The sequence below is a fragment of the Stigmatopora nigra genome, chromosome 6, assembly GCF_051989575.1.
Source record: "Stigmatopora nigra isolate UIUO_SnigA chromosome 6, RoL_Snig_1.1, whole genome shotgun sequence".
In the NCBI taxonomy this organism is placed as follows: domain Eukaryota; kingdom Metazoa; phylum Chordata; class Actinopteri; order Syngnathiformes; family Syngnathidae; genus Stigmatopora; species Stigmatopora nigra.
In genome coordinates this window covers 13,931,574-13,956,163 of record NC_135513.1, presented here as the reverse complement: position 1 = coordinate 13,956,163, position 24,590 = coordinate 13,931,574, and the positions used below count along the sequence as shown (strand labels likewise).

Sequence of the window (24,590 nt, the reverse complement as noted above, 5' to 3'; positions counted from 1 at the left end):
TTAAAACTTGGTAACAAAGTCTATTTAAAAGTTTTTGTCAAATTTTGGCAAAAGCGTTCATTTTGTGCCGTCAATCTGCTATTGATTTTTGATTAAAATTTGGTAACAAAGTCCATTTAAGTCGAGACATTTCACTATTTATTCAGACTTTGTCAAAAATAGAAAAACTATAGAACAAAAAATCAAGTAAAAATACCAGCAAAAAAAAAAACAACTGTTGAAATTGTCTTCAAGATGCATATTTGTTTTTGTTTTTTTGCATGAAAGTCACCCTCCCTTTTAACTTTGTGATTTTCTCCCCCCCAAAAAACTAAAGTGTACCAAAGAAAGTGCAACGTAAACAAGGAAAACCCTCCAAAAAAACATCAGTTGAAAGCACCACGATCAATGTAAGGGTAAGCCAAAAACTCTCCCAGCTTGTTGCCGTCGGCGTCGTAGTGCAGCATACGAAAACACTTGTCGCAAAAAAGACACGGGTGACTGGGCGCCAACTGGTCGCCCACTGTGCACCACCTAAAAAAAACCACAAAAAAACATTAGACCAATTCAAAAACAATGGCACATTTGTTTCCCCACACAATGTAAATGTAATGGCAACCTACAGATAGGCCACGCCCCCTAACTCCCTCACCTGGCGATGAAAGTAGAACATACGGCGCACTTTTGCGTCGCTATTCGATGTTTATGTACGAGCATGGGGTACAGCGTCCGGTCCAGGCCGTCGTCCTTGTGCGTCAACCTGCAAACAAAGCCGGCTTTTCATTGGTCGATTTGACTTTGAAGGCGGCTTTTCACTGGGGATTCCGACCGCTTGATGACGTTTGACCGGCGTTCATTCATTCGTTGCCGCGTGACTCGCTTAGTTGACGCCCATTTGTTCTGAGCGCAACCGCTGTTAGACAAATATTTTTGAGGACCAAAAGGGGGCGCTGTTCTTATTTTGTTTTTGTTTTTTTTACCTGGCATCCGTAATGATGACAATGTGTTCGCAGTCGCCTTGGTGACAGTAGAGGTAGGGGAAGCCTAGTTTGACCTTTAGATCCTCAAAGGTCGTGTCTTCCATCTTGGCTTGGGTGTATGTGGGGAATTTGTTGGCTGTGGCCCATGTGAGGGTGGTCCTGTAAAGATTTAGCGCGCTTTATTACAGAGGATTCTCTAGATATGGGACTAATTACCTTGACTAATCAATTAAACAGCAGAGACTAAGATAGACAAAAATTAAGGTAGATATTTTTTAATGTTTTTATTTTAAAGAGGTAAACTATGTTTTTAAGTAGTGGGTAATTTAATATTATTAGATGTTTTTTTGGCATTTTTATTCTAAAACAGGGAAACTATGTGTTAAGTTGTGGTTGAGTTAGTATTATTATTATCAATTTAAGGTATTTGTTTCACATTTTAAATTTAAATGGGGATTTTTTTTTAAGTTGTAGTTTATTTTAATATTTGAAATAAAAAAATAGAAATAATTTGAATATTCAAAATATTCTGTTTATTGTATTATTACATAATGTAATATTTATGGATTAATATAGTTGGATTAGCTAAATATTTAAGTCCCTAAAATGAAGCATGTTAAATTACCACTTTTAGCCCGTAATATTTCACAGTATAATATTTTTTTACAAAATTAAATGTGTAATAATACTCTTTCAGGCATAATTTTTCTTCCGAATTTTTTTGTGGCCTTAAACCACCATTAGACGCATCCTTTTTTTAATATCCCCCGAATTTTGAAGCGTTAATAACTAATTTAAGTCAATGAATAGTCCCCGCCTACTTCTTTGCAACAAACTTCACCGAATATAATGTGACACGAGTTCCGTCGTAGGTAGGCCGTATTTTTAGCACGGAAAAAAACGGCCATTTTTGTCCTCGGGGGCGTCCTTCTGTCCTTGTGATTATCTTCATTAACTCCGTCTGGAGTACACCGGATAGACTTTTACGTAATGATCCCATTGGCCCACAAATGAGCCTTTCACCTCCTGTCACGCTTTTATTTACCGTTTCCATCACGTCGACTTTTTTTTTAGATGAATCCGCCTTCATAATTATTCAAGGCTGTATTCATTGACGAGAAAGCCGACAAAAGGGCGCATTCAAACTCACTGGCTGATGTCGCGGCACTCCGGGTAACGCATGTCGTTGTAGAACACCCCTTCAAAGAAAAAGAATGCCGATTTGTGATGGTCCTGGAAGACAAAAGACAGGCAACCCGTTGGTTAGAAATTGGCTCGGGTATAAGACTCCAGATTGGCCAATCGGCACTCACTTTGCTGACGAAATCTGGCGCCGTGTCCGGGTTGTTGCTGAACTCGCCGTACACTTCCAAGTCGCTAGCGCAGCAGACGGCGTCCCGGAGTTCTGTCAGTTTTTGGGTGCCCAGTAGTAAGAGGGTCGCGTGAGGTCGAACATAGCAGAACTTTAAAATAAGAACATTTGAATTTTAGTTGGCATTTTCAGAATCGCTATTTTTTTTATATTATATTTTAATATTTCTTAATATATTCCTTTTTAATTGACTTTGTACTTTATACTTTTGACTTGAATGATGAGTGATGAGTATGTTAATACTACTCATGTTTCATATGTACTGTTAACGGATGTACTTTTTTTATATGTATCCTATCTTGTGCCCATTTTTAGATTTTACTAAATTATTTTTGAACTAAAAACACAAAAAAATGATTAAAAATTGCAATTATTGATTTAAAAGGAGAAAAATCAGGAAATGTAATATACATCTATACTCTTCATTTTAATTTGATCCTAAAACAGAAAGTTTTGTTTTATTGACTTTAACGGGCCACACAAAATGATGCAGCGGTCCAGATTTGGCCCCCGGGCCACCACTTTGACACCTGTGATTTAAGACCACTTTTTGGACAATTTGAGGTATCTCATGGTCAATTCCAGTATTTTAGGAGGCATTTCCTTCTTTGGGGGGTCAGAAATAATGCCATTGGAGATTTTTGCAGGTCCAAATTCAAAATAAGAGTCAGTTTTTTTGTAGAAATAATTTAGCCAATGTTTGTTGATTTCAGGTCACTTTCTTGGTTTTGGGGGTCATGCTGGTCACTTTTTGTTGATTATGGGTAACTTTTACTATGAATTTAAAAAAAAATTGTGGGGCAATTTCCTCTTAATTTGGTTTTACTTTATAATGGTAAATTGCAAAGTCATTTCTTGTTAATGTTGGGGTTGTTCAAAGAAAGTTTTTTTATGTAAAAGTATAATGACCACCATTGAAGATTTTTTTCCAGGTCTCCATTGAAAATCAACAGGATCAGAAGATGCCCTTGTAAAAGTCTTATTTTTATTTTATTTAATTTTTAGAGCTGTTTTTGGAACTCACCTTCTTGAAAGTAGCCGGGTAGTACACATTAATTGTCAGGATGATGTTTCCTTCAGGAACCAGATTTTCCACGGCGTCCGGTTTCATGGCGGTGGCCAGTCGTTCCTGCGAAAAACGTCAAAACGGAAATCGTCAAAACAATCCTCGCTGAGATCGCCGACCTTCTCAATTCACCTGTTCATCCGCGTAGAGGTCGTGCCTGTTTTTGCTGATTTTTAGTGATGATTTGTAATCTTGCCTCTTCTTTCTTTCCCTAACAAAATAAGGCAAGAAATCGTCAACGTTGTCCCAAGCTGGAAATGGACGATTTCCAAGTCCTACATGAGGGTTTTTAGTGTAGAGTCTTCAGGTACGACTTCCGGGTCAGGCTGCTCGTCCTCTGGATGGCAATGAAGCGATGAAATGCTATTTAAAAGGTGATAGCACAACATGGGTTATGTCTAATTCCTGGTTGCTTTCAAGTATTTCCATCAGATGTAACAAGGCTGTGTCTACTTGCTGGTTGTAGAAATATCCTCAAAGTGAGCTTTTTAAAACTACTTTTTGACTAATTAGTGAAAAAAATGAAGCTAACTTGGTAACCATGGCTACGCTACTTTCACTTTAGAGAGTATATACACAGTGGTTCATTTTAATTTAAAATGATACAAGCCAGTGTTGATTGGCCTTTTCTGCAAACATAAATAATGTATATATGTACTTAGGTAGTGTACATGTATGAGCATAAATTCTATCAATACACAAATTATGGTTATAGTTTTACTCATTTACTTATTTTTGTCTCTCTTGGATCAAAGGATCGAATGAAGTCATCAACAAATGGCGTTGGTCGGATTTTTTCAAATGCCCCTGAACTCAACTCGGTGAGTACAAGCTGTTTCTCTACTATCAAATCATAATATTTGAAAGTAGCTTCTGTGATTCCACTTGACCATGAAATATTTTTAATTTAATTGTATTTATCTTTGAATTAAAATAGTCTTTTTGACAGAGAGAGCCGTAAACAATTCATGTTTCTAATTGTTATTCATTGAGAGCCATCCTCAAAATTTATTTAAAGTAAACCCGTGCATTTTTAGTCTTTTCACTACGTCCTGGCGACAATAAAACGTTGTTAGGTTTAAAATACTATCTTATTTAAACGCGATTTACCTGCAGACATTTTGGAGCATCTGCATGGTCTCCACGCTAACTCCAGTCTCTTGGGCGAAGTTGGCGTGAAATGTGTCCTCGTCGTCGGCCGAGTACGAGTATTCGGACGCCCGGAGTCGACTTAGCCATTCTTTTCTCAAAGATCCAATGTGAAACGTAGTGCTATTCGCTTTGCCGTCCTCGTATTCTGGGATGTTTTGATCGTGCGTGGCTGCCATGTTGACAGGAAAGGAGGACCACTCGCAGAGGGTTATGGGTAATGTAGTCAAGTCTACATATTACCTACTGGTGACCCCTTGAATATCGCGAAGTGTAGGCCAGACATGGCCGTGATAATTGAAAAACCGCGATGTAGGATTATTAGTTAAATTATAGAGCATGTTTTCCTGCGTGGGTTTCCTCCAGGTACTCCGGTTTCCTCCCATATTCCAAAAAAAACACGCATGGTAGGCTGATTGGACATTCTAAATCAGCTGGGATTGGCTCCAGCACCCCCTGCAAACCTAATGAGCAAAAAGTGGTTCAGAAAAAGGAGATGAGATTAGATAAATTGGAGAAAAGTAAGAAAATTAAAGACATACATTCAAATAAGTCGTTTTTCTGTTTTGTTTTTATTTATTTTATTTTTTGTGATTTTTTGTGACATGTATTATATTTTTGGCTCTCAGTGAATACTACGGGTGTCCAATCCATTTTAAATGGGTCATCCCAGTTCGATCGAACGATTCCTTCTAGCCCCTCCCACTCGAAATGGATTGGACATCTATTTCCATCAATAGTTGCTTTCAATGTCAGTTTCCTTCTTTAACTAAAAAAATAAGGAACAAAAAACTGAAAACATATCAATTGATATCCTTCATCGGCTTGAATTTCAAAGAAACAGATCTATATGAAACATTTTGTTTCTCCTGCAGCAAAATAAAATATTACATTTACAGAGAACGATTGAAAAATGATCAAACAGACATTGGCTCCTCCCCCTTTTTATTCATTTCATTGCCCTTTTGAATATCCCGAGAAAATGTTGCCTAATGATAATTGCAATTTCACACGGCAGCTCTTCCTGGATAGGTTGCCTTTTTGCAACTTGATGCTGAAACAAAGTAGCAGATTGTACGCCTGCGCTCACGGGGGTGCTATGTTTTTGTGTAATATCAGGAGATGCAATAGTGGGATGGTCCACAAATATAAATATCAAGCATTGGAGTCTTTAATGAACATTGATCCTTCAGGTCAAGACCAAAAAGCTTCTTTGTGTTCATCCTTGTCGTGTGGAAAAAGTTGAAAAAAAATGGAGATTGAAGAGTATTCCCAACAGCAGGTTTGTCAATAACACACTGTAATATTGTTAAAAATGCTTTAAAATGTATTTTTTTTTCATTTTCTGTGCTTTCAGGTGGACAAGATGTGCTCTGAAAATTTACTGTAAGTGATTTTATTCTTTGTATTTTAAATTTTTACTATTTTTAAGCAGGAAAACATCAATGGATGTGATATTTGTTATATGCTATATATGGATATATATTTTTTGTTAAACACATCATATTAATTAAATATATTTGTTACAATGACAAAATTTAAACCCAGATTTTTGCATATTTTATAAAAAATGTTGTGCATTACGTTAATATTTTTACAAATGTTTTATATTGATACTTAAAGGATTCATTTAGGGAATATATAATAGTTTGGGATTTTCATTATAGTGAATTAGAGTTATTAGAATTATTTTTATAAAGATTTTTCCGACCACATTACTTAATTTTAATGAATTTTAGAGTAACTTTCTTGAAATTATTAGTTTCAATTCAGTTTAGATCTTATTCATTTTTAGTTAAAAATAAAATACTAAGATAACTTCTAAAATCGTACATTTATTTTGAATGAATACAAAAACAAACAAGGAGATGATAGTCTGATATTAAAATTAACACAATAGTTCTTTTTTTTGTAAGTATAGTTTTTATTTGAATTTTCACTATTCTAGTTTTAGTCATTCTATCCATTTGACCTTTTTCTAATCTCAGTCATTTATTTATCTATTTTTATTGATTTAATTCCTCCATTTAGCTCCTGACACCATTAAAAAATAAAAAAAGGTTATTAAGAATGAAAATCCAGGCAAGTTTTTACCATGACGGTCTTTTGCGTGACCATGACGACAAATAGAGGCTCTTTCTCCTCCTGCCAAACCACAAACCAATCATTCTTTCTTCCCATTGACGAGCTTTTAACTCCTCCCACTAGATCTCCACCGATGGATTTAGAGGCGGCTCTGAAGGAATGCTCCAGCGCCCTCGACCTCTTTCTCAACAACAGGTTTTCGGATGCTTTGGCTCTTCTGGCACCATGGTAAATTCCTTTCCACATCTTTTCCCACATGCAGTGGTGTCAAACATAGGGTCAGCGGGCCAGAAGCGGTCCGGCAGAGGCCCACAAATACGGACCGAATTTCTTTATTTTTTATTTTAGGAAGAATCAGAGCATGTATCACGCGATGGGCTACAGTAGCATTTTGGTGATGCAAGCTGGCATGACCTTTGACCCCAAGGATATGAATGCCGCAATGGAGGCGCTGAATGACGCCCTGCTTTTATGCCAGAGGTAAAATTAGTAAATCGGTCATGTTTTTTTGAATTATTTTTAATTGAATGGATACCAAAACATCGGAATTGTAAAGACACAAAAAAACAAAGGCTTTTTTGCTTAATTTACGGTCCTCAAAATGAAAAAATAAGTCGTATAAGTATATGTTGACAAATGTCGAAGCCTGTGAGACCGAACAAGGAATAAAATGACATAATATTGCAATGCATGACTTCATACTTGTAATATTACGACTTTTTATTCATGTTGTGAATCCAATTTTCTTTTTAATCTGTTTTAAAACCTTTTTTTGTCTTTTTTGTTTTTAGGTTCAGAAAGAAAACCGGCATAATGGTGACTCTATCCAATTTATGGTATCGACAATCACCTGAAAGCTTAACAGAAGGTGAGACCCCACTTTTTGGGGGGGCGGGACTTATGCATCACTGCCATTGACGTCAAAAGACGTCCAATCAAATTTCCCGATCGCTGCCAGTCAAATTGGATTAGACGTCTCTCTCCGTCAATGTTAGCTAATGAGTTCATCCATTTAAAAAGATATATACATACCGTATTTTCACGACTATAAGGCGCACCGCATTATAAGGCGCGCCCTCAATGAATGACATTTTTCCATATATAAGGCGCACTGGATTATAAGGCGCACTGTCTATTTTGGAGAAAATTTAAGACTTTTAAGTGTGCCTTATAGTCGTGAAAATACATTAAATATATATTTTTAATCAATTTCCACTTTTTTGAGCACAGAAGAAATGCACGCCGAGCTATGCTACGCCGAAGTTCTTCTCCAGAAGGCGGCGCTCACATTCCTGGATGAGAGCATCATCGGATTCATCAAGGGAGGGATGAGGATACGAAATAGCTATCAGATTTACAAGTAAACATGCCGCCCGTATTGTGACCTTTTGACCTTTATGGGACAAAAAAATAACGTCTAATGGATTTTTTGCAGGGAGTGTCAGGCCATGATTCAAAGTAACAGCCATTCGAGAGGGAAAAGTACAAATATTCACTTTCAGGGCGGTGTCAGTATGGGAATTGGATCTTTTAATCTGGTAAGAGTATTTGGATGTCTAATAGAAATAGGTCAGATTTGGTGAAATTGTATTTTTTTGGGCATTTTTCAGATGCTTTCTCTGTTACCGGGTCGAATCCTCAAGCTGATGGAGTTTTTGGGCTTCTCAGGGGACCGGGTAAGTTCTTGAAGGCAGCTCAATGTAAATTATTGTTGTTTTTTATCATTTGCTTGGATTTACAGGAGTTGGGTTTGTCCGAATTACGAGCGGGCGCCTCCAGTGGAAGTCTTCGCTCTATTCTCAGCACGTTAACTCTTCTCATGTTTCATCTTTATGTCTCGGTCATTCTGGGTAAAGAGCGATGTCCTTTTAAATGTGGCTTTTGAGATGATTTCTGTTTAAATTCTGTTTTGTCTTCAGGTTCTGGCGACGTGGATTTGAGCGAGGCTGAGGCGCTGTTAGAACCTTTCGCTAAAAGGTTCCCCAATGTAAGCTTTCTTTTAAAAAGAGTTATATAGGTTACATATAGGTTAGTTCCATGTATACCAAATATTCACGTTAAACTTAAACATACACATCAGGAATAATATAAAACTCCAGCACCCCCTACGACCCTTGCAAAAAAAGATTAATTTGAAAAACGAGGAATATATATATATATATATATATATATATATATATATATATATATATATATATATATATATATATATATATATATATATATATATATATATATATATATATATATATATATATATATATATATATATATATATATATATATATATATATATATATATATATATATATATATATATATATATTTTAAAAACTACTTCACAAAATTAATTAATTTGAAAAAAAATTGAGGTTTCAAAAATGTATTAATTCAAAAAACAACCCAAAAAATGAATTAATTTGAAAAACAGCCAGGGCTTTTTACTTTTAATTTTTAAGGTTAATGCAATAAGCTTCTTTAAAAAAAAAAATAAACTTTTTTTTAATTTCCAAAATGAAGAAAAAAAATCATCCACTGACAATTCCCTCTTTGAGTTGTAATTCCTGTTCTATCCACAGGGGGCACTCATGCTTTTCTACGTGGCCCGAATCGCCTTACTCAAAGGAAACATTCGATTGGTGAGGTCTCCTCCTTTTCTTTGGGTCTGAATTTATCCACTCACAGGGGTCTTGACCCCCCCTCCACCCCTCCGCAGGCTCAGGAAAAATTTCTAGCCTGCATCGCGGCCCAACATGAGTGGCGCCAGATCCACCATCTCTGCTACTGGGAACTGATGTGGGCCTACTCCTTTGAACAAAACTGGAGGGAGGCCTACCATTACGCCCACCTACTCTGCCAGGAGAGCAAATGGTCTCAGGTCAGCCAAAAAAAGAGGATTTGGGCCATTTTTAAGTCCACAAAAACAACTAAACCCTCTTCTTCTTCACCTGTAGTCCGTCTACGTCTTCCAGAAGGCGTCCATCTTGAGCATGCTCCCCGAGGACGAAGTACAAAAACTGGGTGAAAACGTTGTCGACTTGTACAGGTATGTCCAGAGGAAGCCATTTTGTGCCTTTCACTATGAGGAGGGACTTTGTGGGAGTGACCACGCCCCTTTTTGTTAGGGAGGTGGACGGCTTGAGGTTGAAAATGGCCGGGAAATCCATCCCCACGGAGAAGTTTGCAGCTAAAAAGGCTCAGCGATATTCCGCTTCGAAGCCGGCTAAATTGGCCGTGCCGGCTCTGGTGAGTGACGGGATTCTGTCCGTCAGTCCGTTTGTCATCTGACTGACTATATTCTTTATCCTCCCTGGTAGGAGATGATGTACGTTTGGAATGGCTTTACTATCGTGGGAAAACGCGCTGACTTGACGGAAAATATGTTGACCACTTTGGAGAAAGCTGAGGAGGAGCTCAAGCATCAGCCAAGTAAGAAGTGTCGTCATAGGGATTTGATTTCAGAAATATTTGGGAAAAATAAGATGGATGACATTTGTTGAGAATTGGCTCTAAAAAGGACCCAATATCAATGAAAGTGCCCCTGAAAAATCTCAAAATCTGAATAAAAGTAGACAAAAGAGTCTAAAATTGGAAAAAAAATATGAAAAAAAGCTTCCAATGGGAAGATCAAAACATCGAAAATCTGCAAAAATTAATTGCACCTACCGACACAAAATTTCTACAAAAAATCTACAAAAAAACAACAAAAAAATGAATAGAAAGTGCGCCAAAATCCTTACCACCCCCAAAATAAATGGCCATTTCTAATTTTATAAATAAAAATTTTCAACTTCATTCCAAACTAAGAAAATGCAGAAAAATCTGGAACAAACAAACTCTTACATTAGAAACTTTCACTTCAACTTTTTGCATAGAAACTGCCAAGCCATATTCAAGCCAAACAAAAAAACAGCCTCCCCAAAACAAACTTTATTTTTTTATGACCGTTACTTCAATTGTTTTTTTCCCCAGACCCATCAGAATACCACTTGGACGACCAATGCGTGGTTCAGCTGCTCAAAGGTTTGTGTCTGAGACAATTGGGGCAGCTCGACCAGGCTGAAGTCTGCTTCGCCCGCGTCTCCTCCAGGTGAGTTCGCCCGAAAACCTCCAATTTCCCACAACGCCTGAACGCTCCGCCAACTGGAATTTTACAGTGAGGCCGACCTGAAGTATGACAAATACTTGGTGCCCTTCTCCATGTACGAGATGGGGCTCCTGCACAAACAGAGGGGTGACATCCAAAAGGCCATTTCCGTCATGGAAAGCGCCAAGTAAGTGCGGGCAAAGCCAAGAGCGGCTCGCGTTTAAAAAGCCGCTGAATTGAATCCCTTTTCAGGACGGACTACAAGGACTACAACATGGAGTCACGTCTTCATTTCCGGATCCACGCCGCGCTCAATAGCATGACGTCCTGCCAAGCTGAGATGACGCCGTTGTGAATGCTAAAAATGACACACACACACACTTTTTATCAATATCTTCTCATGCTGTTTAACTTAGTACACTGGTGTCAAAGTGGCGGCCCGGGGGCCAAATCTGGCCCGCCGCATCATTTTGTGCGGCCCGAGAATCCTAAAATATTTTAATAGGATTTAATGGATAAATGAATTAAATCGTGTCCTATTTCTATTCAAAAGTAACTAATATATGCATCAATGGAGTAGTTATACCTGAAGATTGCCTGAAGAAAAAAAAATTGGTCATTAATTATGAATGAATTAAAATCCCACTCTTAGTTAGTTCCTATTTTGCTTCCCTAAAGTGGAATGCTGAATGGAAAAATACTGATTGTATTTTTCATATGTTTTGTATATATCTCCTCGTGTATATGTTTGAAATGTGCCCTGAATAAAAATGCAATAATTGTCATTATCACTTTCTCTTATTCAGGTTATACAGGAAGAAGCATTTTTACATATTTCTTTACTTTTAGTGATGAAAATACTTTTGTATTCATTGTTTCCTGACTACTTTTAATTGTATTTTGATTTGGCAATTTTAGGGGGCGTCTATCTGCAGGTGCTGGGATGTGCCAATCAAATGAGAGGATCACGTGGGGCATCATGTGACCCAACCAGGAAAGGAGGGGGAGGAGGCGGAGGAAAAAAGATGGAAGGGAACCGAGACGAGGCTGAAAAATGCATTAACATTGCGTCGAAAGCCATCGATACGGGGGACAAGGAGAAAGCTCTCAAGTTCCTCCATAAAGCCGAGAAGCTCTTCCCCACGCAGAGAGCTAAAGGTAAGCCGCTTTTTTCCGGTTTAGCCGAGCCACTTCAAACAACGTAGCCGGCCACCGATAGACAACCAAACGAACTCGACTAACACTTTAAAAATACCTGGCGGACATTTTATAAATACAACACTAAGTTTAATATTCACTCTGTGTATTTTTAAAAGAATGTCACCAAGACGTTAATGTTTGGTGAAGCTGTGAGCGAGCCAGTTTGCTAATAAGCTAAGCTAATGTGTCATTTGCTCTAGGTTGGAGGTGGGTAGTTTTTTAAAGGTACACGATTGGGGTCCAAATATGTTTATTTGGTGGAGTTATTGAGCATGCGCAAGGTAAAAACCTTTTAAAATGTCACTGATCGGTCAAACGCGCTGATGACGTCATCAGTACGCTGCCATACTCTGAAATTAGGTAAATTGAGTACACGTTTGTTTAAAGGTACAGTGGAGTCGCCTTTTCATTTTTTTATTTCTTTTAATGAATACGATGGCTGCTATTGATGACGTAAAAAATAGGTCAATGGGAGGAGCGTTTAGATTTTTCGCCATTAATGAAGTCATTTGTACAGGGGAATTTGTATTTTTTTCTATTTAATATAATCATTAAAAAATATTCAATACTAATTAATATGATTTTTTTGTGACCAACAATATTCACTAACCTTATAAAGCATGTGTGTCAGTCAATTTTAAAATGTTGTTTTTACTTTTATTCCTATAAAAAAAAGTGTACTCAAGATGTGTATATAATTAATTGAAAACATTTTTTTGTTGTTTTCCTCGTAGCCTTGTTGGAAGCCCTCACCCGAAACGGGAGCTCCGCATCTAACGGCACCCATCGCAGGCGAACGGCGAACGATGGCGGCGGGCAGGCGGCGGGTGATCGCGCCGAATCCGCCAAAGTCTTCACGCAGGACCAAGTGGAAGGCGTCCAACGGTGAGTTCACTGGATTGAAAATGCGACAACAAACTGTAATACTAATGTGTTTATTCTGTTTTAGAATTAAGCGCTGCAAAGACTACTACAAAGTGCTGGGTGTCGAAAAAGATGCCGGCGACGAAGATCTGAAAAAAGCGTATAGGAAACTAGCCCTCAAATTCCACCCGGATAAGAACCACGCTCCAGGAGCGACAGATGCTTTTAAAAGTATGTTGTGGTTTTAAAATAATGGACTATGAACTCAAAAGTGGTCTGATATATTTTATTTTTATTTTTTTAAAGAGATTGGTAATGCATACGCGGTGCTAAGCAACCCATCAAAACGAAAGCAGTACGACCTGACCGGAGGCGAAGAGCCCAGCGGACCGCCGGGTCACGGGGACGGAGGAGCCAACGGGTTTGACTTCCACAGAGGCTTCGAGGCAGATATCACACCAGAAGACCTTTTCAATATGTTCTTTGGAGGAGGATTCCCTTCATGTGAGTTGCACAAGCAAATGTCTATCTTCAAACTTCATGTTTTCCTTCTTAAAATCTATATTTTCTTTTGGTTTTAATATAAATGAAGCAAACAAATTCGATCTCAAACATCCTATTTGTTTACAATTGGCTAGCTAACAGCGTTTCCCCCACCAAATTACAGAAATGCTTTGTGAAATGAAAAAAAGTCAATTAAAAGAACAATATTAACATTATTCACTAGCATCGACACGACTCTCACCTCAGAAACTTTCACTGTGAATTCCTCTTTCCATCTGAATTGGAAGTATTCATTCATTCATTCGGTTTCAACCCTCCCATTTCAAATGAGTTGGACATCTATCCCCAGCGAGCGATTTTAACAAGCCCCGCCCCTTTTTTTCTTCCTCAGCAAGTCCACAATCATTCACCAACGGCAGGACGAGCTACAGCCACAACGCCAACTCCCACCAAGAGCGCACAGAAGAAAGAGGCGATGTAAATAACGTCGGAAGGGCTAGGCCACGCCCCCCTACCGCCATGCTTAAATTCCCTTTCTTTCCACAGGGGCGCTTCTCCATGTTTATTCAACTGATGCCCATTGCGGTCCTTATTTTGGTGTCCATTCTGAGCCAGATGATGGTTTCGCCGCCTCCCTACAGTCTCTACTCTCGACCGTAAGCGTGGAGGGAAAAAGGCCGGAAAAGCGAGGATGGGCGACTAATTAACCTTTGACCTTTGCAGGTCCACGGGTCAGACGCTAAGGCGGCAGACGGAGAATCTGCGCGTGGACTACTACGTCAGCAGAGACTTTAAGTCCAAGTACAAAACAGCGGCGCTGCAGCAGATTGAGAAAGGCGTGGAGGAAGATTACGTGCTCAACGTCAAGAATAATTGCTGGAGGGAGAGGCAGACTCGTAAGTGGATAGCCGCCATTGTGATGTCAAATTGAGGGAATTACAATAGAAGTTAAAATAGCAGTCTTTTTGTTTTAAGGTCATTTAATAATGTAAAATATTGTAAGTACTCGGAATAAGTAATGACTAAATTTAGATGCTAAATTATTATAGTATAGTAATATAGTTAGTTTAAAATATTTGATAATTGTGGTCAATAATATTCTATTAAACTAAAATATATGCCAAAATGTGCCACAAATTAGTTTTAAAAGAAAAATGTAGTTTCAATTAAAGAACAAATGATTGGGAAAGTCTGTTAATAGTAAAATGAATTATTAGTTATATAAATACAAGTATGTAAAATGGATTATAGTTAAGTGAAGTCGATATTATGCCGGCAAAAATAAAAAATGCAGTGAAATAAAAAGTTTTGCGACAAAAACTGAAAAACTGCCATATTTTAACTTAAATTACTAATATTTCAGAAAACCTACATTTGCATCAAGTGAAATTATAATTAAATACCTCAATAATCCTTGAAATGGAAAAAAAATAAAACGTTTGGTAGGTAAATATGACTAATAAAGAAAAAAATGTAAATCAATGTCCAGAAAGATGAATAAACAAAAGAAAATTCTAATATCAAATCCACGAATTATTTGACTATATTATAAAGTTATATTGTTGTGTTTCCACTCCCAGAAACGGACTTACTTTACGCCGCCAGGCTGTACCGGGACGAGCGTAGGCGGCAGAAGGCCGAGCATATGCCAATGGAGAACTGCAAGGAGCTGGATAGACTGACAAATCTCTTTCGAGGAGGGTGATTCGCCCGCGTGCTTTTAGATTTTACCATATATCCATAGATGTCTACGTTCAGGGAGGATTTACGCAGGAAAAAAGCCCACTGCAAATATCACATACGTCACCGCTACATCCCCAACAAACTCGACATTCCTGGAAAGACGTTTTGAGCACATCCACCTGTCGTTTAATGCCACCAATCAATCAGCCTCCAGCATGAAATCGATAATATTGTGGATAAACGGTGCAAACTGTGATTGAAATGAATAATGGATTCATTTTGCGATAGGCGTGCAGAAGATGTACATTTTTTTTGTCAGACTTTAATGCAGTTATTTAAGTAATCTAAAAAAAATTAACTAATCTAAAAAATAAAAAAGGAAATTTAGAGGAGAGCGAGTTTTTTCTGGAGTCGTCATTTAAATAAAGCTATTAAAAACTTTTGGGGATTATTTTGAGTCATTTATAGAATTGGTTTGATTGAGAAAGTACCATTTGAAATGAAAAAAAAGAAATTTAAATATGACGGTGACCTTGGTTAAAAATGACGTAATGTTACTATTAAGAATGACTAGTTTGAACATTGACCCATTTGATGCTTTTTTTCCTTCTAAACACGTCTGTCTAGCTTGAACGTTATACGGAAGAAGCACCGACGCAAAATGGCCGCCAAGTGAAGACGCTCATCCTCTTTTCCCAGCTCGCATCAGTTGTCTAATGTCCCATACATGATATCTACAGCCCTGCGCATTAAAGCCTCATTGTCACTCCCACGGCGTGTGATCAAATACCAACCCAGCCAATCAGGGAGCAGCTACCAGCTTGGACGGACATAAATCCCTCCTCCTTAACCCTCCCGCCACCCGCAGGTGGTAATGAGTAGTAGACTTGTCGCTTTAGTGGCCCCGGCACCCGACAAACGGTCGCCGTGTTGACCGGCCAGTGTTATTTTTACGGAAGAACTGTCCATTTCCGGCTTCCGTCATGGCGACGTCTATCACTCGACTATGCCGCAGCGCAGCTCTCTCGACGTGGCTCGTCTCCTCCCTTTGCTCCGTACACCTGTTGTGTTTGGACTTCACCGTGGCCGAGAAGGAGGAGTGGTACACGGCCTACGTCAACATTACCTACCTGGACCCACTCACCGGTAGGCCGCGGAGCGAGAAGAGCGAGTGCGGCCGTTATGGCGAGCATTCACCCAAGAGGGAAGCCCGGGGGTTGGTTCTGGCTCCGTCGCTGCCACAGGAGCGACAGATGTGCGAGGCGGCCGTTCGCTTTCCAGCAGCGGCAGCGGTGTTGTCGCGCTCGGACCCCGCCTGGGTGGCGCTGGTGGCCGCGGGGAACTGCTCCTACCGGGACAAGATACGGAACGCCGCCGCACACAACGCCTCGGCTGTGGTTGTGTACAACACGGGATCCGGTGGTACCAACGACACCATTACTATGCCCCATTCTGGTGAGTGAGCATCATGCACGAATAGGCTATTTTGACTAGCGCCGCCATTGACGGTGATGGACGTCTGATCTAATTTGACTTGATTGGATGTCCATTGTTGTCATGTATTTTTAATTGTAACTACTCTTTTAAGACATGCTTTCAAATGGGGCTGTTTTTTATGTTTAATTTTTAATCTCATTGGTAGCCAAGAGCATCAACGTAAAAAAAATCATCACATTGATGAAAACCAAAATATATTAATATAATTTGTTTGCAACTTTTTCCACGTTTAAGGTCTTTTAAAGTGCCTTGACACTAAATACTCAAAAGGAAATGATACAAACCAACATATATTTCAATATGGAAAAAAATACAACATTCAAAACCATCTTCCACTCCTAAATTAAAAAGCAGGATCATTGCATTCAATCAAAATATGATTGGATTCAAAAACAGGGTCACATAGTTCAATAACATTCGAATTTTATTAGCACTCACTTTTTGGGCCGAGTCATTTCAAAAAAATCTATCAAAATAATTACTTGGAGTACAAATTCCATGACAATGCTAGCATAAAATTTTGAGAAAATTGACATCTTCGTGCAGAAAATACAGTAATACAACAGTAACTATTTTTCTCACTTCTAGATGAATAAAATAGTTGGAAATAGTCACCCGGTTTTAACATGGTCCAATTTTTTTTGCACAGGTACTGGCGACATAGTGGCCGTCATGATCCCGGAGCACAAAGGTCGGGAAATCATGGCGCTGCTGGAACAGCAGGTGGCGGTCACAATGCACATCAGTGTAGGCACGCGCAATTTGCAGAAGTATGTGAGCAGAACGTCCGTCGTCTTTGTCTCCATCTCCTTCATCATTCTCATGATAATCTCCCTCGCCTGGCTTGTCTTCTACTACATCCAGAGATTCCGCTATGCTAATGCCCGAGACCGCAACCAGGTATGCCTTCTGCGTGTGTGTCAAAGTGGCGGCCCGGGGGCCAAATCTGGCCCGCCACATCATTTTGTGTGGCCCGGGAAAGTAAATGATGAGTGCCGACTTTCTGTTTTAGGATCAAATTCAAATGAAGAGTATAGATGTATATTAAATTTCCTGATTTTTTTCCCCTTTTAAATCAATTGTCATTTTTTAATCATTTTTTTGTGTTTTTAGTTCAAAAATCATTTAGTAAAATCTAAAAATATATTTTAAAAAAGCTAAAATAAACATGGTTTTAGATCTATAAAAAACTGAATATTTAGGGCTTTTAATCCAGCTCTTTTAATCCATTTATAAGTAATATATATCTAAATATTATATCTAAAATGGCCCCCCTTGTAGTAGTGGTTAGGGAAAAAGGGAATTTCATACACCGATTAATTCATATATAAGGTGGCTTTTGTTAAAATTCAGTCTTTTCATTACGCATTATAGTGCAGAAATACGCTAACTAGAAAACAGCATTATTTCCATGATTTCCAGACATGTTGTTTTTTGTCCCGCAGAGACGCTTGGGGGACGCTGCCAAAAAAGCCATCGGCAAGCTTCCACTGCGCACCATCAAGAAAGGAGACAAAGTAGGCGGGGCTTTCTCAGTTTTTATATTGGAACGCCGTCATTTTTTTTAAAGCCGACGCCCCTTTTTCGCCTAGGAGACGGAGCTGGACTTCGACAGCTGTGCTGTGTGCATTGAGGCTTATAAACCCAACGATGTCGTCAGGGTGTTGCCGTGCAGGTGTGGTGATCGCCCCTAGTGGTGGGAATAACACCTGCATATTTAGTGTTTTTATTTCTTTTCAGGCATGTGTTCCATAAGCACTGTGTGGACCCCTGGCTGCATGACCACCAGACTTGTCCCATGTGTAAAATGAATATTCTCAAAGCTTTGGGAATTTTGGTGAGTTCACTTTTTAGGGGCGGGGCCAAAATATTTGTTTTCCTTATGGAAATCAATGATATTTTTGGAGGACCAAATGGGCTAAAATGTGGAAATTTAATGTTGCGATAAATAGATGAATTTGTAGTACATGTATATCTATATATAATTAAATCATAGATTAAGTCTTATTTCAATATTTATTTTATTTATATAAGGAAATTTGGTAGGTATGTCCATTGGGATTATTTGCTGTTAATGTGGTCTGTTTATCCATCCAGCTGAATCCGGACTGCTCTGACGAGTCGCCGCCAGACTACGAGTTTGCGCCGGGGGGTCCTCCGCCTGTTGACGCGGTAGTCGGTGAGAGCTCGGTGGTGTTGGAGCTGGCCCAAAGGGGGGACACACATCCGGATGTGGACTTGGCGCCACAGGCTGAGGAGAACTACTTCATTTCCAGCAGTGAGTTCGACTTTTTGCTAGCTAATGCTAAAGTGACGTTTAGCAGGGGCCAACAAATACTTTGGATTAAAATTGTTATTGGATTTTCACATTTTCATGACCTTTTAAAAAACATATATATTTTTTTACTTTGATAACGTTGTTAACGTCAACTCGGTTTGATGTGGGCCGGACCATTTTAGATATAATATTTAGATTATTTTTTTATAAATACATTAAAAGTCCTGGATTAAAATCCCTGAATTTTCCGTTTTTTATAGATCTAAAACAATGTTTATTTTAGCTTTTTTATAGTATATTTTTAGATTTTACAAAATTATTTTTGAACTAAAAACAAAAAAAAATGATTAAAAAATGACAATTATTAATTTAAAAGGGGGAAAATCAAGAAATATAATATAAATCTATACTCTTCATTTTAATTTGACCCTAAAACAGAAAGTCAGCACTCTTTATTTACTTTCCCGGGCCACACAAAATGATGCGACGGCCCATATTTAGCCTCCAAACCGCCACTTTGACACACTGTATTCTCACCCAATTTTCCCCTCTGGTCAGGTGAGCACCACCTGCCACTCAGCAGCGATTCTGACTCCTCCCTCAACACGCCGAGATCAACTCAAGCCGAGCCAGTCCGATCCGTCCAATCTCTGAAAAATGAAAACGAAGAACTGGCCTGGAGCGCCACCACTTGACTCTAAAAGCGGTAAACACACACACACACCACCTCGTCGGTTGTTTTCACACCCAAACATTTCCCGACGAAAAGGGTCGCCCAACCCACACATTCCCGCACAAGCAGGCGACCATTTTTTCACCGTGCCGTCCTTCCTTCCGAAAAGGGCCCTTTTCACCACAGACTATGGAAATATTTTCCTCCTTCAGGAAGATCACTGCCAGTTTTTTTGCGTTTTTATGGGGCCAGCGGACATGACGGTTTGGAGCGGTCACACTCGTTTCCGCACAAGTGATGTCAACTTTTTCGTCTCCGAGTGTATTTCCTCCTGTTCTTAGGGGGACTAAATGATGGGACGCCCCCTTGTGATAAAACTGCTGCCAAGTAGGAAATGCTGCATTAATTATGGGATGTCGTTTGAGTCCAAGTTCGGGTTGCGTCTTTTCTTAGAAAAGTTGTGGCGTGACCGTTTTATGGGGTTTATTAAACATACCGATTTTGGAAATGACGATTCTTGTAGCCATACCAAAAATAATAGCATTTTTTTAGTACATAATTTTGTTTTAGGTCCTGATATGTGTATAGCAGGGGTCGAGAACCTTTTTGAAAGAGAGTCATAAAATCGTCTTATTTTTTAATGATATTGCGAAAGAGCCATTCTCAAAATTTAAAAGTAAAATTATATGAAAAAGTGCATTTTTTGGGGGCATTTTACCACTTTCTAATCACAATAAGTCTCGGATTTCTTGTGACAACATTATTATGTTGTTGCTAAACAATCCATATCAATGAAATGAGTAATGAAAAACTAAATTATGATGTAAAGTGCTAGAGCACTGGTGTCAAAGTGGTGGCCCGGGGGCCAAATCTGGGCCCGCCGCAGCATTTTGTGCGGTCCGATAAAGTAAGTCATGAGTGCTGACTTCCTGTTTTGCACCCATGGAAAGAGCCACATATGGCTCTCGAGCCACAGGTTCCCTACTCCTGGTGTAAAGCATCGGACCGATACTGTTAGCATTAGCATTTTTTTTTAGTAAAACCAGTTTTATTTAATCGCGTGAAAGTTGGGGAACGTGTTCATCTTTTGTTTGTTTGCCCAAAAGTAAGGTCAAAAGGTCATGTTTGGAAAAAAACAGGTTAGAAAGGACAATTTTACATTTTTTTAGCTGGGTTTAAAGACCAGATTTAGGAAAATGCTTTGCTTTTATTAGGGGTCAAAGAAAGGGACGAGAAGGTCAAAGGTCAGGGCAAGCTAATTAAAATAGAATACATGACAAGACAACAAATGTTGGTTAAACAGTTCTAATCTAATGAATACATTTTGGGTAAATGTATTTACATGTTTATTTACAAGAACACTTAGCTACAAGCTAGCTAAAATGCTATAACCATTTTTTTATGAGTCATTTTCTTTTTAAAACAAACATCATTTTTCCGATTGATCCTGAACGCATCACTAGCACTTTATTCTAATTATTTTGGGGGGAAAACACGACAAATGCTCCGTAAAGAAATCTGATGTATGTCAACGAAACGTCCAACACCAGCTTTATCGTCGTGGCATTTTTCCTGCCTGTCAAACCTGGTTTTACTGCGCAAAAAGAAGGTGAAATAACTCTTCTAGTGTCCTCGTAAGCCCGTCTTGTTGCACTTTAATGCCTTCCGGAGAGTTTGAGAGGACTTAAATGCCAGATTTGAGACTTTTGAACGCTCGCTTGTTGTGATATGAGATTTCCCAGTGGGGACCAATCGACGTATATATATTGCACACTGTCCAGTGGACAAAATGGTGGCTATTTTCTTACGTGAATGTGTTTGATGAGCAAATTGTCCATGCTAACCTTGATGCACGTGTACGTACGCCTTGTGTGTAGGAATAAAAATCCTGCTTGCAAATTGTTCAACTTTGAACAGCTTCAATTTTTTTATTTAAACAACCCAAAATATTAACAATTATTCTTGTCATTTAAATAATTATGTACTCTACAAATGGCTGTATATAGTATTTAAAAGGTGACTGTTTTATTTCCTGCATAATTTAAATTAATTGAGTAGTTTTATGTACTAAATACTAAATTTATTTGGGTATTTTTTTCAATTTATAAAATTTTACCATATTTTTTTTAAATGTAGCTTTAACGTGTTGAAAATGAGCCAAGCTTTTCATAATGTACAGTTGTGAGTGTTCCTCCATGCCGCTAGAGAGAGGTAAAGGCGCTTCCTTCACCAGTAGGAGGCGAAGAAGAAGAAGCGGCAGCTCAGCTCAGGGAAGCGCAGGTCTCTGTGGCCGCCAGTGATGGGTCGCAGCGGGGAGCTGAGCGAATTCCAGCGGGGCACCGTGGTCGGATGCCACATGTGCCAAAAGTCCCTGCGTCAAATCGCCAACCTTCTCAACTTGCCCCGCTCCACCGTCAATAACGTCATAGTGCAATGGAAGCGAGAACGCAGGACGTGTCCACTGCCCCGCTGCGGCCGGCCACACAAGCTCAAGGAGGAGGACCGGCAGGTTCTGGAGCGCTTGGCCCGGGAGCAGAGCTTCCCGTCGATGGCGGCGCTTACCGCCGAGTTCCGACAGGCTTCCGGGGCTAACGTCAGTAAGGCTACCGTCACCAGGGAGCTCCGGGAGATGGGCCTCAACCTGCGCTCGTCCAACGAAGGCAAGGTCAAAGGTGAGCTAAGGAAAACATACTTTTTATTTAATATTGCCTCTTTAAAAATGATAAATTTGGCTTTTACGCTTTAGCTTGGTTTTAGCCTCACTTTCGCATCCGGCTCAACCAACTAAAGACTCCCAAATATTCTTTCGGTCTGGTTTTTAATCATTTTTTTTTATTATGCTTTACAAAACTTTGCCATTTTCCAATTGTCATTTCTGTAAAAGTATATGTATTAATATTTTCCTTCTTAGAAAGAAGTAGTTTGTTTTAAACCTGGAGACGTTGTTTTTTCCATTTTGTAATAATTTTGAATTATATTAACTAGTTATTATTAAACGTTAACTGTCATATTATATTCTGAATACGTAATTCATTGTCATTGGACAGCTATGTGGATAGAATCATTTCCCATCCTTGCTTGATTTACAGCATCAACTGCTTCGTTGTCGTATTTAATGCTCCATAATAAGTCCATTTGACCCGAATGTTCCCAGAGAGACGTAGAGTTCCGAAAACGACAGAAGCCCACCCTGAAGGAAAACTCCAGCCGGACGACCGAGACCCATCTGACATTTCTCGTCTTGACCTCCGGGCGGGCTGCATCATCAGGACCATGTCGCTACCCGGGACGGACGGCTTATATTTGCAGCACGTGGACGTTGGCGAGGCTCACCCGAGGACGGTGGTTAGCGAGCACGTGCCCGTAGACATGGTAAGTAACCGCAAATTCGGAACGTCGAAAAAAAGAACTAACCAACCGAATGTGGCGAAATCCAGAACTGCATGGCGGTCCTCCTGTGCAACGTAAAACCAACGCAGGTCCGGGGCGTGGCGTCCCAGGCAGGGCTAGTCTGCGTGAGGTCGGCGAATGGCCTGGAAATCCTGGCGCCTCCAAATGGAGCGGTACCCGGAGATAGAGTCACGGCACACGGGTTTACAGGTATGGTTACTATCTGCAAATATAGCTGCTAACATGTGGGCCGAAAAGGTAGCAAATGTTTTTATTTATTGCCATTGTTGGTCAAAAAGTAAAATATTTTTTTAGATTCATCTCGGATTTTCGCTGGGATTTTTGTTGGGGATTTTCGCTGGGATTTTTGTCGGGATTTTTGTTGGGGATTTTCGCTGGGATTTTTTGCTGTGATTTTCATAGGGATTTTACCTGGGATTTTTGTTGGAGATTTTCACTGGGATTTTTGTAGGGATTTTTGTTGGGGATTTTTGTCGGGATTTTCGCTGGGATTTTTTGCTGGGATGTTACCTGGGATTTTTGTTGGGGATTTTTGTTGGGGATTTTTGTCGGGATTTTTGTCTGGATTTTTGTCGGGATTTTCGCTGGGATTTTTGTTGGAGATTTTTGTATGGATATTTGTTGGGGATTTTGGCACGATTTTTGTACTTACCGCATTTGGCCATAGTCAGAGTACTATCTGTTGGTGATCCTTACTTTCGACCATCAGGTGACCCACACAAGGAGCTAGAACCCGCCACGGTGTGCGACCACATGACATCCGACCTCCGCACCGACGAGCGGTGCGTGGCCACCTACAAGGACGTGCCGCTGGAGATTCTGGGCAAGGGTGTGTGTCGGGCGCCTACGCTGTCCGATTGCCAAGTTGTTTTGATGGCTGGGCCTTGGCGGGAAGATACGGAGACGCTTTTTCGATAGGTAAACTCGGACAACGCTCCAGGTTTGTGACGCGGAGACTTTTTGAATCGCTGCTTGGGGATCATTTTGTTCTCAGCAGCCAAATGGAATCGGACTTGCCTTAATCCAACAATTTCTTGTTCACCATCTTATGAAAAATATTAAAATTTCCATTCTACAAACATGCATATTGGTAAGTACAACTGTTTGCCAAAGTTGGAGTAGCAACACTCGGCCACAAGATGTCCTATTGGCCCCTGCCAACAACATGCATGGAAGACAATTAAATACTACTTAAGTACTACTTTTTTTGAAACTACAAGAACTTTGAATACTATAATAAAATGCACCTTTTCATGCTTCAACCCTTATTTAAATGCCTTAATAAGTGTCAAATTTACCATTCAGAGGCAAGTGATTTTGAAGGACTTTATCAAAAGATGGACTTTGAAGCGTATCAATATTGAAGATGACGACAACTGCGAAATGAGTTTTCTTAGAAAGTGAAAACATGCCTCTTAACATTGTACATATTGTACAGTCATTGAAGAATTCATGAAGATGATAACTTTGTTCAAAAGTTCCAACTTATGATAGTGGCTTTTTGTCCACACTATCTCCTCATCTTGTTGACTTGTGTATTCTGTCATGAATAAAAAGCCCATTTGAATCAGGATATTTTGTTTTGCTTTATGTCAAAATGATTTTACTTGGAAATTTGGTAAAAAATATTCATCTACTTTAGAGAAAAACTATCTTTATAGACTATTGTTGTGTGTTTATATTCTATATGTATTCTTGTCCGTATTTTAAGATGTCATGTTTTTGGGCCAACTGATGACGTCATTTTGGGCTCAACGTCGCG

At 39.3% G+C, this 24,590-nt stretch overlaps 5 protein-coding genes across 5 annotated transcripts; 4 read left to right on the top strand and 1 right to left on the bottom strand.

The window, feature by feature from the left end:
• Window positions 1–183: 183 nt before the first annotated feature.
• Window positions 184–4,745, bottom strand: snapc3 (small nuclear RNA activating complex, polypeptide 3). The gene is made up of 9 exons (XM_077719615.1): window positions 4,508–4,745; window positions 3,677–3,760; window positions 3,530–3,608; window positions 3,356–3,460; window positions 2,273–2,422; window positions 2,110–2,192; window positions 960–1,118; window positions 632–739; window positions 184–513 (listed from the first exon to the last, which is right to left on the bottom strand). Exons 1-9 carry the CDS (start codon window positions 4,723–4,725, stop codon window positions 366–368), a joined length of 1,134 nt encoding a protein of 377 aa, XP_077575741.1. The 5' UTR covers window positions 4,726–4,745; the 3' UTR covers window positions 184–365.
• On the top strand, window positions 2,994–11,082 carry LOC144198550 (tetratricopeptide repeat protein 39B-like). Its single transcript, XM_077719616.1, has 19 exons — window positions 2,994–3,771; window positions 4,153–4,218; window positions 5,904–5,932; window positions 6,755–6,859; window positions 6,980–7,111; window positions 7,423–7,499; window positions 7,862–7,991; window positions 8,067–8,169; window positions 8,242–8,307; window positions 8,373–8,481; window positions 8,551–8,618; window positions 9,211–9,270; window positions 9,348–9,509; window positions 9,586–9,677; window positions 9,757–9,877; window positions 9,949–10,060; window positions 10,604–10,721; window positions 10,789–10,905; window positions 10,971–11,082. Exons 2-19 carry the CDS (start codon window positions 4,159–4,161, stop codon window positions 11,071–11,073), a joined length of 1,764 nt encoding a protein of 587 aa, XP_077575742.1. The 5' UTR covers window positions 2,994–3,771; window positions 4,153–4,158; the 3' UTR covers window positions 11,074–11,082.
• Window positions 11,083–11,693: 611 nt separating this feature from the next.
• dnajb14 (DnaJ heat shock protein family (Hsp40) member B14) lies at window positions 11,694–15,410 on the top strand. Its single transcript, XM_077719800.1, has 8 exons — window positions 11,694–11,876; window positions 12,653–12,803; window positions 12,868–13,013; window positions 13,089–13,286; window positions 13,678–13,763; window positions 13,833–13,942; window positions 14,010–14,182; window positions 14,867–15,410. Exons 1-8 carry the CDS (start codon window positions 11,744–11,746, stop codon window positions 14,989–14,991), a joined length of 1,122 nt encoding a protein of 373 aa, XP_077575926.1. The 5' UTR covers window positions 11,694–11,743; the 3' UTR covers window positions 14,992–15,410.
• A 328-nt stretch (window positions 15,411–15,738) lies between these two features.
• On the top strand, window positions 15,739–19,439 carry LOC144198230 (RING finger protein 150-like). Its single transcript, XM_077719140.1, has 7 exons — window positions 15,739–16,424; window positions 17,116–17,366; window positions 17,912–17,983; window positions 18,059–18,141; window positions 18,207–18,303; window positions 18,564–18,744; window positions 19,303–19,439. Exons 1-7 carry the CDS (start codon window positions 15,953–15,955, stop codon window positions 19,437–19,439), a joined length of 1,293 nt encoding a protein of 430 aa, XP_077575266.1. The 5' UTR covers window positions 15,739–15,952.
• Window positions 19,440–21,634: 2,195 nt separating this feature from the next.
• LOC144198188 (aminoacyl tRNA synthase complex-interacting multifunctional protein 1-like) lies at window positions 21,635–24,399 on the top strand. The gene is made up of 4 exons (XM_077719080.1): window positions 21,635–22,089; window positions 22,572–22,789; window positions 22,855–23,017; window positions 23,538–24,399. The coding sequence occupies exons 1-4, from the start codon at window positions 21,717–21,719 to the stop codon at window positions 23,744–23,746; spliced, it is 963 nt and encodes a 320-aa protein (XP_077575206.1). The 5' UTR covers window positions 21,635–21,716; the 3' UTR covers window positions 23,747–24,399.
• The last annotated feature ends 191 nt before the right edge of the window (window positions 24,400–24,590 follow it).